The sequence below is a fragment of the Eleutherodactylus coqui genome, chromosome 3 (genome assembly GCF_035609145.1).
Source record: "Eleutherodactylus coqui strain aEleCoq1 chromosome 3, aEleCoq1.hap1, whole genome shotgun sequence".
Lineage (NCBI taxonomy): Eukaryota > Metazoa > Chordata > Amphibia > Anura > Eleutherodactylidae > Eleutherodactylus > Eleutherodactylus coqui.
In genome coordinates, this window is record NC_089839.1 from 250,108,258 (window position 1) to 250,124,348 (window position 16,091).

A 16,091-nucleotide genomic window follows, 5' to 3' on the forward strand; every position below is an offset into this window, starting at 1 on the left:
AATACGCATTTGCCAAATCTAATATGCTAAAGAACACTGCAGTTGGGGGTATCTGATTTAAAATCGTGTGTGGATTTTGAACTATTGGTGCGTCTATGATCATCAATTTATTGATTTCCCGCAGGTCGTGCACCATCCGGTACGCCTGCGGCTGTCCTGGTTGGCACTTCTTTTTCACAGGAAATAGCGGTGTATTATAAGGGGATCAAATTTCAAAGATGCGTCAACCCATGCTTGAACCTGAGAACCATAGTTACGATCAGCAATCCACCGTGCTTCTTTCAAAGCAAAGTCACGCCATGCTTGTAAGTCAAGGCAGCCAGTTTTTGGCATACCAGCCTTACACAGTATGGTGGCAGCATTCTTCACCGCAGCCTTCCCAAACGTGACCCTCACCAAATCAACAATCGTTGGCTTGTACTTGGACATTTTGTTGAATTTGGTAAGTATCACACCCATAGCAACCAGTCAGGGAGTGCCAGTCCCGCCTTCTGGATATCCAGCTATGTATAATCCCTTGTCACGCAACTGTCAGTGGGCGGCTATCCCAGAGCCCAGTTACGTAGTCCTACACCCTATCGGTAGCCAAGAACCGTAGAGTCGTAGTTAAACCGTGGGCAAGGCAAGCGTGAATCAGCCTGACAACCAGTGTGAACAAATGCACAAAACTACGCATCAATGCCGGAATCACCAGCAGAAGCATCAAAGGTATTAGGACATTCAAGATCATCAATCCAATACGGAATATACCAGCGATTATTAATAATGCTAACCCACAAACTGCCACTATTTAGAATAGGAACTGCATGGCATGGAACCTCAAGATATAACCGGTGATGCAAATAATAAGAACAGCGGGAGGTAACAGTATGCCGCACATGAGACAACACAAAAGGAGTAGTCGGAGATTCTCGAGTCAGTACTGCTGTACAAATGCAAAAATCACAAACCATACAAACAGAAAAAGAACCAAATGCGGGGAAGGAAGCCAGCTCTATGATTCTTGTACACAATATAAGCAATCCACAATGACATCAGAAGAATAAGGAAGAATGCAAGAAAACAACCTTCTTCACAATATGCATCCACCCACTTTAGAGGAATATCACAGGGGTGTTGAGTACGATTAGACATAACATATACATATATTAGTGTAACATAATAACAATGGGAAAGCCCAGGGAAGAACCAACATGTAGTACAAAAGGAGTTAAGGTAAAAACACAAATATAGCAGCGTACAGAAAATGGACAAAAGGTAAAGAAAGAAGAACATATAAAAAGATTAAGAAAGATGTATTTTACCTGATAGGGAGCAAGTTCATAAATGCTGAAGCTGTACACCTGGCACTGACACCGCAGCCGACCCCTCTCCCCTAGGAGAAGTCAAGAGAAATCTCTTGCCCCGGGGTACTGCTTCATCCAAGAGAAGTAGGCCGGTGCTCCACGTTCAGTAAGAAGTGTATAGTTTTTAGCATATCTCGCTGGGGCCTCCAACTGATAAAGAAGTCTAAAGAAGTACGCCTAGATCAGGTAAAATAAGTATAAGAGTCACTAGTGACAGCAACCTTAACCAGGATTCAGACACGACATCCGAATGTAGTCAAGGTCAGTAAGAATGCCTGGTGAGCCAGGCACCCAACTTTTATTGAGTATTAAAAGAAGGTGTGGTTAACATATAGAGAGGGGAGGCATATTCAAATAAGATATAGGTAAAACATATGGGAGTATACATTATTGGCAGGTAAATGACTTTCTCAGGCTCTAAATATCACATTTGACATAGAGACATTGGAATTCACAGATGTTGCAAAATTACACAATAATAGGATAACCCCTACGCACTCCTCAAGCTCAACGCATCCTGGTTCCACGATAAAGATAATTTCATATGCAAAAACATCCTTGTACTGATCACTGTGTGTACGTGACATGCTAAATCAGCACACAGTTCATGACCAGGCCAGTGTGTTCTCATCTGAAGGCCTTAAAGGGATTTTCAGAGTGAACCAATGTCATGAACCAAACTATATCTTTTACACATTGCACCCGGCATTAATACTACAGGGATAGAATTGTGTAGGCAGGGCCAGAAGACATACATTATTCATTGAATACATGCAGTGTGGGTGTTCCTTGTAAAAAGCAGGGAAAAAATTCTATTTGGCCTGCCTCTTACAGTACTCAGGGCTCTGTGTACGTGTGTGCTGTGCGCTGAACGTTCAGAAAAAATCAGACGCAGTCAGCTACGTTTTACCGCAGGGGTGCGGCAATTTTTTTCCTGCATGGGAAATCCCTGATCTGCTGTAGGTAGCGAATTACTTTGCATCACTGCAGTTCTGGGACAAATTGGCAGGGCCACAACACAGTTATTAAACTTAGTATTCATTGAATACACGCAGTGTGGGTGTTCCTTGTAAAAAGCAGGGAAAAAATTCTATTTGGCCTGCAGGCTTGCGCCAATTTATTTCCTGGCTGTGAAATCACTGGTAATACAGCATGCTGAGGGGTAGGGGTAGGGCTAGAGGACGTGGACGCGGCCAAGGACGCGTAGGCCCAAGTGAAGGTGTGGGCACAGGCCGAGCTCCTGATCCAGGTGTGTCGCAGCCGACTGCTGCGCGATTAGGAGAGAGGCACGTTTCTGGCGTCCCCACATTAATCGCACAATTAATGGGTCCACGCGGGAGACCTTTATTAGAAAATGAGCAGTGTGAGCAGGTCCTGTCCTGGATGGCAGAAAGTGCTTCCAGCAAGCTATCATCCACCCAGAGTTCTGCGCCGTCCAGTGCTGCAAATCCGAATCCTCTGTCTGCTGCTCCTCCTTCCTCCCAGCCTCCTCACTCCACTACAATGACACATGCTCAGGAGCGGGAAGACTCTCAGGAACTGTTCTCGGGCCCCTGCTCAGATTGGGCAGCAGTGGTTCCTCTCCCACCAGAGGAGTTTATCGTCACTGATGCCCAACCATTGGAAAGTTCCCGGGGTCCGGGGGATGAGGCTGGGGACTTCTGCCAACTGTCTCAAGACCTTTCAGTGGGTGAGGAGGAGGACGATGACGATGAGACACAGTTGTCTTGCAGTGAGGTAGTAGTAAGGGCAGTAAGTGCGAGGGAGGAGCGCACAGAGGATTCGGAGGAAGAGCAGCTGGACGATGAGGTGACTGACCCCACCTGGTGTGCAACGCCTACTCAGGACAGGTCTTCAGAGGGGGAGGCAGCAGCAGGGCAGGTTGCAAGAGGCAGTGCGGTGTCCAGGGGTAGAGGCAGGGCCAGACTGAATAATCCACCAACTGTTTCCCAAAGCGCCCCCTCGCGCCATGCCACCCTGCAGAGGCCGAGGTGCTCAAAGGTCTGGCAGTTTTTCACAGAGACGCCTGAGGACCGAAGAACAGTGGTGTGCAACCTTTGTCGCGCCAAGATCACCCGGGGAGCCAACCACCAACAGCCTCACCACCACCAGCATGCGCAGACATATTATGGCCAAGCACCCCACAAGGTGGGACGAAGGCCGTTCACTGCCTCCAGTTTGCACCGCTGCCTCTCCCCCTGTGCCCCAACCTGCCACTGAGATCCAACCCCCCTCTCAGGACACAGGCACTACCGTCTCCTGGCCTGCACCCACACCCTCACCTCCGCTGTCCTCGGCCCCATCCACCAATGTCTCGCACCGCACAGTCCAGCCGTCGCTAGCGCAAGTGTTGGAGCACAAGCGCAAGTACGCCGCCACGCACCCGCACGCTCAATCGTTAACCGTCCACATCGCCAAATTTATCAGCCTTGAGATGCTGCCGTATAGGGTTGTGGAAACGGAGGCTTTCAAAGCTATGATGGCGGCGGCGGCCCCACGCTACTCAGTTCCCAGTCGCCACTACTTTTCCCGATGTGCCATCCCAGCCCTGCATGACCACGTCTCCCGCAACATTGTACGCGCCCTCACCAATGCGGTTAGTGGCAAGGTCCACTTAACAACGGACACGTGGACAAGCACAGGCGGGCAGGGCCACTACATCTCCCTGACGACACATTGGGTGAATTTAGTGGAGGCTGGGACAGAGTCAGAGCCTGGGACCGCTCACGTCCTACCCACCCCCAGAATTGCGGGCCCCAGCTCGGTGGTGGTATGTTCGGCGGTGTATGCTTCTTCCACTAAAGCACCCTCCTCCTCCTCCTCCTCAACCTCTGTCTCGCAATCTAGATGTGTCAGCAGCAGCAGGACGTCGCCAGCAGTCGGTGTCGCGCGGCGTGGCAGCACAGCGGTGGGCAAGCGTCAGCAGGCCGTGCTGAAGCTACTCAGCTTAGGAGATAGGAGGCACACGGCCCACGAACTGCTGCAGGGTCTGACAGAGCAGACCGACCGTTGGCTTGCGCCGCTGAGCCTCCAACCAGGCATGGTCGTGTGTGACAACGGCCGTAACCTGGTGGCGGCTCTGCAGCTCGGCAGCCTCACGCACGTGCCATGCCTGGCCCATGTCTTTAATTTGGTGGTTCAGCGCTTTCTGAAAAGCTACCCATGCTTGTCAGACCTGCCCGTTAAGGTGCGCCGGCTCTGCGCACATTTCCGCAAGTCCCACACGGACGCTGCCACCCTGCGCACCCTGCAACATCGCTTTAATCTGCCAGTGCACCGACTGCAGTGCGACGTGCCCACACGGTGGAACTCTATGCTCCACATGTTGGCCAGGCTCTATGAGCAGTGTAGAGCTATCGTGGAATACCAACTCCAACATGGGCGGCGCAGTGGGAGTCAGCCTCCTCAATTCTTTTCAGAAGAGTGGGCCTGGTTGGCAGACATCTGCCAGGTCCTTGGAAACTTTGAGCAGTCTACCCAGGTGGTGAGCGGCGATGCTGCAATCATTAGCATCACCATTCCTCTGCTATGCATCTTGAGAAGTTCCCTGCAAACCATAAAGGCAGCTGCTTTGCGCTCAGAAACGGAGGCGGGGGAAGACAGTATGTCGCTGGATAGTCAGAGCACCCTCCTGTCTATATCTCAGTGCATTCAGGAGGAGGAGGAGGAGCATGAGGAGGATGAGGAGGAGGGGGAAGAGACAGCTTGGCCCACTGCTGACGGTGCCCCTGCTGCTTGCCTGTCATCCTTTCAGCGTGTATGGCCTGAGGAGGATGAGGATGAGGAGGAGGAGGATCCTGAAAGTGATCTTCCTAGCGAAGACAGCCATGTGTTGCATACGGTTACCCTGGCACACATGGCTGACTTCATGTTAGGATGCCTTTCTCGTGACCCTCGCGTTGCACGCATTCTGGCCACTACGGATTACTGGGTGTACACACTGCTCGACCCACGCTATAAGGAGAACCTTCCCAATCTCATTCCCGAAGAGGAAAGGGGTTCGAGAGTGTTGCTATACCACAGGACCCTGGCGGACAAGCTGATGGTAAAATTCCCATCCAACAGCGCTAGTGGCAGAAGGCGCAGTTCCGAGGGCCAGGTAGCAGGGGAGGTGCGGAGATCGAGCAGCATGTACAGCCCAGGCAGTGCAACAGTCTTTAAGGGCCTGGACAGCTTTATGGCTCCCCAGCAAGACTGTGTCACCGCTCCCCAGTCAAGGCTGAGTCGGCGGGAGCACTGTAAAAGGATGGTGAGGGAGTACGTAGCCGATCGCACGACCGTCCCCCGTGACGCCTCTGCCACCTACCACTACTGGGTGTCGAAGTTGGACACGTGGCCTGAACTCGCGCTGTATGCCCTGGAGGTGCTTGCTTGTCCTGCGGCTAGCGTCTTGTCGGAGAGGGTGTTTAGTGCGGCTGGGGGAATCATCACAGATAAGCGTACCCGCCTGTCAACCGACAGTGCCGACAGGCTAACACTCATCAAGATGAACAAAGCCTGGATTTCCCCAGACTTCTCTTCTCCACCAGCGGACAGCAGCGATACGTAAGCAATACGTAGGCTGCACCCGCGGATGGAAGCTACGTTCTCTCTCATCATCCAAAACGGGGACATTTCTGCTTCATCAATCTGTGTCTAATATTCCTCCTCCTCCTCCTGCTCCTCCTCCTGAAACCTCACGTAATCACGCTGAACGGGCAATTTTTCTTAGGGCCACAAGGCTCACTCATCTAATTTTTCGAAACAATTTTTATATGTTTCAATGCTCTTAAAAGCGTTGAAACTTTAACTTGAACCAATTTTTCGTTAAACTGGGCTGCCTCCAGGCCTAGTTACCACTTAAGCCACATTAACCAAAGCGATTAATGGGTTTCACCTGCCATCTTGGTTGGACATGGCCAATTTTTACTGAGGTACACCAATTTTTTGGGGCCCTCACCTACAGTGTAATCATAGCAATTTGTATGTTCTTCGCCTGCGCTCATGGTACAGAAGTGTGTGTGGGGTTGGCCTACACTTTAGCTACATAAATGTAACTTGGGCCTTGGCTATACTGCAGCTACTGAAATGGAACGAAGACTGCGCTCCCACTATACTGCTGCTTCGGAATTGTTACTGGGGCCTGTCTTGAGTGCTACTATTACTGACATGGAACGAAGACTGCGCTCCCGCTATACTGCTGCTTCGGAATTGTTACTGGGGCCTGTCTTGAGTGCTACTATTACTGACATGGAACGAAGACTGCGCTCCCGCTAACTGCTGCTTCGGAATTGTTACTGGGGCCTGTCTTGAGTGCTACTATTGCTGACATGGAACGAAGACTGCGCTCCCGCTATAATGCTGCTAGTGATATGTTAGTGGGGCCTGTCCTAATGCTACGGCTGAAATGTTACGAATTCTGGGCTCTGCCTATACCGCTGCTAATGGTATGTCTCTGGGGTGTGGAAACAGAGGCTTCCCAAAGACATGATGGCGGCGAGGCCATTTCCCACCAACGCGGTTACTGTTAAGCTGCATATAACCACAGACACGTGGAGAGGACACGTAGTGCCTCAAAAACATCCCCCTCCTCCTCCAACAGGGAAAACATTCTTGGCAAATGCCTTTGCATTGGTTCGTCTGGTGCCAGTCCAAGAATTTCACCTTTACCGACACTACAAGAGAGCCCCCCCACCATCCCCCCGCCACGGCCCACTTAATCCTGGCCACATTCCGAAAACCAACAAAATAAAACCGCGCTACTAGGTCCGCAGTCACCACCACATTACCACCAACGCGGTTACTGTTAAGGTACATATTACCAGTCTGACTGGGGCATGCAGACACCTTGACAGAATGAATAGTGTGTGGCACATAGGTTCCCCATTGCTATGCCCACGTGTGCAGCTCCTGATGGCGGTGGCACAGGATTCTATTTCTCATTGCTTCTGTACAGCATTGTGGGCTATCGCCCCGCCCCTTTTAAAGAGGGTCGCTGCCTAGCCGTGCCAACCCCTCTGCAGTGTGTGCCTGCGGTTCCTCCTCATGGCAGACGCACTTCTAAATAGACAGGAGGGTGGTGTGGCATTAGGGCAGCTGAAGGCTGCGCAGGGACACTTTGGTGTGCGCTGTGGGGGGGCGGGGGGGGGCGGTTGGTCAGCATGTAACCCAGGAGAAGTGGCAGCGGAGTGTCATCCAGGCAGTGATTGTGCTTTGTTGTAGCTAGTGTGGTGCTTAGCAAAGGTATGCCATGCTAATGAGGGCTTTTCAGAAGTAAAAGTTTTTGGGAGGGGGGGGGCCCCACTCTTGCCGCTATTGTGGCTTAATAGTGGGACCTGTGAACTTGAGATGCAGCCCAACACGTAGCCCCTCGCCTGCCCTATCCGTTGCTGTGTCGTTCCCATCACTTTCTTGAATTGCCCAGATTTTCACACATGAAAACCTTAGCGAGCATCGGCGAAATACAAAAATGCTCGGGTCGCCCATTGACTTCAATGGGGTTCGTTACTCGAAACAAACCCTCGAGCATCGCGAAAAGTTCGTTCCGAGTAACGAGCACCCGAGCACCAAAATGCAGCCATACTTTGCCTCCAATGTGGAAAGGTTCAGCTCTAACCTGCTTATTGAAATCTAGTTGTTGTTTCTTGTGTACCACTTCCATTCTGGTTTCTACAATTTCCTGTGCATCAGTCAGTTGTCTTTGGTAGTCACTCACCCAATTAGTAGTAGGCAAGCTGTTGATTTCATCTGGCACTGTTACACCCAAAGCAAGGTGGACAGGTAGTTTACCTTGACATTCAAACATGAGGTAAGGTATGTATCTAGTTGGGCAGTACACAGTGTTATATACATAGACTAGCTTATATACCCGACTTCGCCCGAGTTAGTTTGGTACTAGTGTTTATCTGGTGTTCACACGGAAAATCTTATGAAGTCGTGGTTACTTTAGAGATACCGAGGACAAAAATATGTTCACCATTTTGCATGGTTCTTTGCGTTACCCAGGAAACACCACATGGAGGTAACCATGCGACGATTCCTTTTTATAAAATTACATCAGGAAGTGAGAGAATTAGATTACGTATGTAAAATTTGGACGCTAATTCTTTTGCGCTTAAAATTGAATAATCGAGTTGTGACCCATTAACTTTTCCTATTTATGACATAATCAATGCCCGTGCCAAATTTCAAGTTTCTGTGACATCGGGAAGTGAGAGAATTAGATTACGTAAGTAAAATCTGGACGCTAATTCTTTTGCACTTAGAATTGAATAATCTAGTTGGGACCCATTAACTTTTCCTATTTATGACATAATCAATGCCTGTGCCAAATTTCAAGTTTCTATGACATCGGGAGGTGAGAGAATTAGATTACGTACGTAAAATTTGGACGCCAATTCTTTTGCGCTTAGAATTGAATAATCGAGTTGCGACCCATTAACTTTTCCTATTTATGACATAATCAATGCTCGTGCCAAATTTCAAGTTTCTATGACACCGGGAAGTGAGAGAATTAGATTCCGTACGTAAAATTTGGACGCTAAATTGTTTGCACTTAGAACTGAATAACCGAGTTGGGACCCATTAGCTTTTCCTATTTATGACATAATAATCAATGCTCTTACCAAATTTCAAGTGAGAGAATTAGATTACGAACGTAAAATTTGGACGCTAATTCTTTTGCGCTAGAATTGAATAATCGAGTTGGGGCCCCTTTACTCTTCCTATTTTGGAGATAATCTATGCTTGTGCCAAATTTCAAGTTTCTACGAAATCTGTGGCGAGTCAGTGAGTCAGTCAGTGAGTCAGTGAGGGCTTTCGTCTTTATATATATATAGATGTGTTATGGCAGCAGACTTGGCTATTCCACTCTCTTGTGGGGTGGTATAGTTCTCAACAAGTTCAACAAGTTCTGTGGATGATAAGCTGTCAGTCTGAGTTTCAGACAATTCTAGAGAGCACGCAGTTCATGAAAGAGTTGAAACTCAAAGGCAGAACCTCTATCCATTAAAATCTTCTCTGGACAGATAACAAGAAATTCTTCCAGAGCACTGCAGCAGTAGTTTTGGAAGTCAGATCTTTCACAAGGATGGCTTTTACGAATTTTGTATAGTGATCACTGATAGTTAGCACATAGGTATAGCCAGTTCTGCTAGGTTCTAATTTGAAATGGTTAAGGGCTACCATTTCCAGTGGATGTTGACTCACAATAGTATAAAGTGGAGCCTTATAGGTCAGCTTTCTCTTTTCACCTAGTTTCACAAGTAGGCTATTCTTGGCACCACTTTTCTATGTCCCATCTTATACTAATCTAATAAAATCTGTGACGGATAATCTTCTCTGGACACTGAAATGTCCTGGCTGGTCATGGTAAGCGCTAAGGACCATATTTGCATCTCTCCATGGGATGACAATTTGATGAGTGTGGTTGCCTGTAATGGGGTCTCAGGTGTTGCGATGCATTAGACCTTTCTTCATAATGAGTTGCTTTTGTTGTCTCCATAGACTTCTCAGCTGTGGGTCTGCATTGTCTTGTTTGATTCTCCCAGGAACTGTTCCACTGGTTAGGAATTCTTGGAGTTCTCCAATAATTTTGTTTTTAGTTTGAAGCTAGATTCACTGTCTCTCCTCCAAAGGTGGTCCTGTACTTACTACTTGTGGCTGTGAGATGGAGGTCTTCCCTGAGCTTGTACTAGTTGCATTTTGATGAGCAAAGTGAGCATAAAAAGTAGGCATTTCAACATCTTTCCAGACATCTTTCTCTGGGATCCATTGCTATTGGCAAGCAGGACAAGGCATCAATCTTCTCACTGGTCTTTCCAGCATGATATTTGATCACAAAGTTGAAATTGGCAAGTCTTGAGGCATAACTCTACCTTAGAGTCCCTAGGTGAGCTGCATTCAAATGAATAAGGGGATTGTTGTCAACATAGACCATAAATAAGGTGGGAGCCAGAGAGTCCTTGAATTTCTCTGTCACAACCCATACAAGAGCATGGAACTCACCCCCATATCTGTACCCAAGACTTAGAACCAACATCACTCACGCAGTTAAAGGGTCACACACGCGATTTACTCATAACAGTTATTCACTGACACCACAACTTCAGGCCACTACACTGGCATGCACAAGTATGCAATACTGTTGCGCAAAAGTGTGTGTTAATACGCATATGCCCCAGTGACACAGGCCTTAGGAGAGCCTGGATAGTGCTGTCTCTTCTTGCAGAGACTGCCAACTGGTGTAGGAACTCAATCCCTGCCTCCTGAAAGGGCTGTGCTGATTGGCTGAGCTCATTGATGAATGGCTAAGATCTGCCTGTAATTGGCTGAGCGCTCAGCCAATCAGCACAGCACTTTCAGGAGTCGAGGATTTTTAAATCCTCGCCTGCTGAAAGAGCTTGACAGCAGTGCAGGGGAGCTAACCGGAGGACGTGCCTGAGCGGTGGAGAGGTGAGTATATAATTTATTTTTTTCACCAGCTAAGGCTGATTTTCAGGGAAGCCCTTCCTCAAAAATCATGCTGCGGGGGTTGCCCACAACCTACTGCTTCAAATGGGGTCGTCAGCAGCAGCGCCGACCCCATTGAAAGCAATGGGATAGCATCCTGGACTTCTGCCACAGCTGTGACAGCTGTGGCAGAAGTCCGCGATATACTCCCTATGCTTTTAATGAGGCTTGCGCTGCTGCTGACCGCCCCATTTAAAGCATTTTGCAATATCGCAACGTTTGTTTTGTGCTGCGAGGCGAGGACTTTGACTCGCTCTTGCAGCGCAAGAAAAAAAACGCTAGTGGGTAAAAGCCCTTAGGCTAACTGCACACTGACACAATATCGGGCCGAGAAACTTGGCACAGTATCACACTCATCAAGGTGCATTTTACCCATGGATGCAAGGTGATTTTCAGGCAAAATTGCCTCACATAGCTTCTGTGAAATTCCAATCCTCTTGTGCAAGTTTCACGTTTGATAGTGGATTGGAAGTGTTTCCTATTTATTTCAATAGGAAACCTCGCATCGAATTAGCATGCACATTGCATGGCATGTGAAAGCCATGCAACGTATTTAAGGTCCCATTGGAAACAATGGGTGATGCGTTCCGAGGAAGACGAAAAATAGGATATACCACAATTTATTCCTTGCAGTATCACTGTGAAAACATCACTCATGTGTATGACTCCAAAAGAATGAAGTTCATATTCGCGCAAGTTTTCTGAGTCTCGCAATGCACAAAAACAATTCACAATACCAAAAGTGTGTTTGTTTAGTTTATCGGACACCAAGAAAAATTTTAATAAAAAGCGATCGAAAAAGGCATATGTACCCCAAAATTATATCTTTACCTTGCAAGAAACAAGTCATCAAACAATCCCATCAACAAAAAAATAAAAACGGGGTCAAAAAATGAGTACAGAAAATATATTTTTTTTAGGGCGCATTCAGATGATCGTATATCGGCTGGGTTTTCACGCCCAGCCGATATACGGCGTCCCTCTCTGCAGGGGGAGGAAGCTGGAAGAGCCGAGAGCAGTGCACTGAGCTCCCGCCTCCTCTCCACCCCCTCTCCACCCCCTCTCCACTATTTGCAATGGGAGGGGGCGGAACAAAGGCGGGGCTACATCCAGGACCGTAGCTCCGCCCCGCCCACTTTCATTGCAAATAGTGGCGAGGGGCGGAGAGGGTGTGGAGAGGAGGCGGGAGCTCAGTGCACTGCTCCCGCCTCTTCCAGCTTCCTCCCCCTGCAGAGAGGGACGCCGTATATCAGCTGGGCGTGAAAACCCAGCCAATATACGGTCATCTGAATGCACCCTTAGATGGTAGTAAATAGTACTACATATAAAAAAACCTGTAAGGACTTTTCACATGGAATGGAATTAGTCCTCGCGGATGCTGCTGCGTCACAATGTTACCCCTATGGGGCTTGAATTCTGCACCTGTTAAAATCCGTGCATCTTTACTTCAAAACCATAATATTAAACTCTGCAGCTGAAAAGCTTTCTGCTGTAGCATTAAGGACGTTTGTTTTTCTAGCATACATGAGATGTAATTACCCAATCAAAGTTTATGTAAAAAAAAATGCTAGGAATTCCACAAGACATTCCTCTCAACTTATTTAACAGTTAAACCTGCATCAAAATCCGCACTAATTGACCATTCTGTCTCATGTGAAAGGTCCCATGTAAAGGCCCATTTACACCAGCCGATGATCGCAAAACAAAAATCGCTAATTGGCAACAGTTTTAGCGATAATCGGTGCGTGTAAATGTGCGCCCATCGTCCACTTTTCGGGCACTGCTGGCTGATCGTTAAACTCAGTCTAACCTAAAAGTCGTTCTTCACTTTTATTAGTAGTTCTCCACGGAGGGGGATGGGGGGTGAGTGCTGATCGCATTGTTTCCCCCTGCAGAACAGATAGCCTGGGGCTATTAACTGCATTCAGGGAAGGCTTCATTTGCACACCTGATTGGTATTTAAGTAGCTGAGTAGCTAATTAAATACCAATGATCTCATGCCAATTATGCATGCAAAATAATCGCTCAAAGCTGTCATTCAGGGTGCGTTCACACGAGCGTATATCGGCTCAGTTTTCACGCCGAGCCGATATACGTTGTCCTCGTGTGCAGGGGGGGGGGGATGGAAGAGCCAGGAGCAGGAACTGAGCTCCCGCCCCCTCTCTGCCTCCTCTCCACCCCTCTGCACTATTCGCAATGGGGAGAGGCGGGGCATGGGCGGGGCTAAGTGGCGTGAATTAGCCCCGACCTGCCTCTCCCCATTGCAAATAGTGCCGAGGGGAGGAGAGGGGGCGGGAACTCAGTTCCTGCTCTGAGGCTCTTCCATCCTCCCCCCCCCCTCTGCACACGAGGACAACGTATTTCGGCTCGGCGTGAAAACCGAGCCGATATACGTTCGTGTGACTTCACCCTTAAACTGTTTGAGCTATCATCTGCCCGTAAACCAGCCTTAACTTTGATATTGCTATAACTGCACTGGCCCACAGAATAAAGATAACAAATCATTAACTGCAACGTGAACATCGTAAAAACAAGGCTCCCCCAAAAATGTCGAAATTACTTTTTTTTCCCATTTCTCCCTACTTAGAAAGTTTTTTAAAAATGTTCCCATACATTTAATGGTAAGTTAAATGGTACCACTGAAAAATACAACTTGTCCTGAAAAAAAAACAAGCCCTTATGTAGCTTTGTTGTTGGAGAAAGAAAGAAGTTATGATTTTTTCAAAATTGGGAGATAAAAATGAAAAGACAAAAGCAAAAAAGGCTGCAGCGGAAGAGGTTAACCCTTTCCAATGCACTGTCTGACGTCTACAGACATTCTGATTGAAGGCTATACAGCTCCGATGTCGGAAGACATCCAGCAGGGTATTTATACTGTATTTTACTGGCTGCTCTGTTGTCGGGGGGCCTCTCCAGCATGTCCCATACCACAGTACTGGCTTTAGCCAACAGTTGGCGCCAATGTATAATGGCAAAAAGAGAATGCCACCTAGGAAACACTGAATCCAAAATTGGATTGCAATGGGTTAATGGGTGAGGCACTGACTTATAGGGTAACTGTCTCCAATGGATGGCACTAGAGAGACCATTTTCTTTCCTCTAGAGGAGAGTTAATTTGCGTACTTTTTCCCAGGAAGCAGTGACTGTAAGACTTCCTACACTTGTTGGCAGTCTCTGCAAGGAGAGACAATACCATCCAGGCTCTCCTAAGGCTTGTGCCACAGGGGCGTATGCGTATTAACGCAGACTTTTGCGCATTGGTATTGCATATTTGTGCGTGCAAGTGTAGTGGCCTGAAGTTGTGGTGTTAGTGAATGTGAATGACCCATGTGAGTAAATTGTGTGTGTGCCCCTTTAACTACGTGAGTGGCGTTGGTTGTAAGTCTTGGGTAGAGATAAGGGGGTGGAGTTTAGAAGAGAGCAGATGGTAGAAGAGTTGGGAGAATATAGTCGGAGGAGGTGGACGTCCCAGCTTGATGCTGAGGTGTTGAGTAATGGTTTTCCTGCTATCACAAAGAGAAAAAGTAATTTAAGGAGCCAGAGAAAAGAGAAGCTTGAATGAACGCTTGTACTGCATCAGGAGTTCAAACCCCGCGGATGGTCTATCAGATAACTGGGATTGAGGACGTCTGCAGTTTAGAGGAAAAAGTGTCTCCTAGTAAGTATGTGAAGCTGAAGGTGTGAAAAAGAAATGAAAGCTTGTAAAGGAAATGTTATATAAGAAGTGTACTACACAAGTGTTTTGTTGGAGAACCAAAGCTGGAAAAGTGTAAGTACAGTACAGCCGTGCACCTCCAGTTGTTTTCTTGAAACTTCAATATTGGACTGTGGACTCTTTATTTTGCGCCGTGTGAATAGTGGCCCAGAAGTGGTGCTGGCGTCACGTGACATTTATGTCTATAAGCCTGGATGCTCCATTCATGTTCACTGTGCGTGCGACTGAGCTACCGTGTTTACCTGAAAATAAGACACTGTCTTATATTATTTTTTGCCCCAAAAAGGGCACTGTGTCTTATTTTCGGGTAAGGGGCTTATATTCACCTGGTCCGCGGAGTCCCGATGCCTACCGATGGTCTTCCGCGGCGGCGCTGTGGTAAGCTGCATCCTCCTCGTCTCACAGTGGAGCTTCTGCTGGTGACAGGACTTTGAATACCCCGCCTCCAGCAAACTGAGCACTGTGATTGGCTCATCAAATGCCGGCTGTGATTGGCTGCCGGCACTCAATTAGAGAAAAGAGGTCCTATTTTAGTGGGAGGCCTTATATTTCAAGCCTCCCCCGAAAACCCGATAGGTCTTACTATCAAGGTAGGGCCTATTTTTGGGGAAACACGATAGGCCATGTTGATGCTGCTGTCAGGAGAGATAATAGAGCCACCTGTGATCGCTATCCTAATTTCCCCTGTGGTCTCCTCCGCCACAGTGGGCCTCCCGTTCGGGCAGCTGCACAACTGCATTTTTTACTTTATTTTTTGCGCATGCAAATTGTGTGCAAAAAAACACGAAACAATGCTCTCAGCCATTGCAATGGCCAATTATTGTAATTACAGATTTTCTATTTCCTGTGCAACTACGCAGCAAAATAGGACATTCTGCATATTTTTTTCAACAACTGAAATGCGCACGCAAAATGAACCTATTGAAATTAATGGACCCGCTTCCACTGTGTATTCCTTGCCCAGATTTTGTGCACGCAAGTTTCTTTCTGTTTCAGGAATTGAAAATTTTAAAGGCCAGTACTTTCATAGTCGTGACTACAAATCACCTGAAGATCTTAAGGACAAAAGAGTAATTGTGGTCGGCATTGGAAACACAGGAGCTGATCTGGCCGTGGAAATCAGCGCGGTGGCTAAACATGTAAATATGAATGCATAAGGTTAGAAGAATGAGAAATTTCTTGTGTGTGAAGCAGCTGCTTGGTTGTCTACCTGTAGCTCTGCAGCCACATGGGACCACTAATAGTACCACTGGCCGCGTTATGGGTCCGGTAGGTGGTGGCTGATAGTGGAGGAGGGAAGCGGACCATGTGGGTAACGAGGTATGTGCTGCATGTAATAATATATGTATAACTAATATAACTTATATCAGCTGTACATATATAATTATATACAGGAGATAGCTAGGTTATACCGGCATGCTCCATATCACTATATACAAGGAGATACACATCTCCTGTATATAGTGATATGGGGCATATTGGTCTAAACTGGATATCTCCTGTATATAATTATATAGAAAGGGAAAAAAGGGGGGGGGTCA

General features: G+C 47.6%; 1 protein-coding gene across 2 annotated transcripts in view; it reads left to right on the plus strand.

The window, feature by feature from the left end:
- LOC136621631 (flavin-containing monooxygenase 5-like) overlaps positions 1-16,091 on the plus strand; it is a 105,947-nt gene that overhangs the window by 56,852 nt on the left and 33,004 nt on the right. For both annotated transcript variants that reach the window (XM_066597262.1, XM_066597263.1), the window contains exon 5: positions 15,547-15,689. In XM_066597262.1, the coding sequence (XP_066453359.1) occupies positions 15,547-15,689 (143 nt within the window). The remainder of the gene's footprint in view (positions 1-15,546; positions 15,690-16,091) is intronic.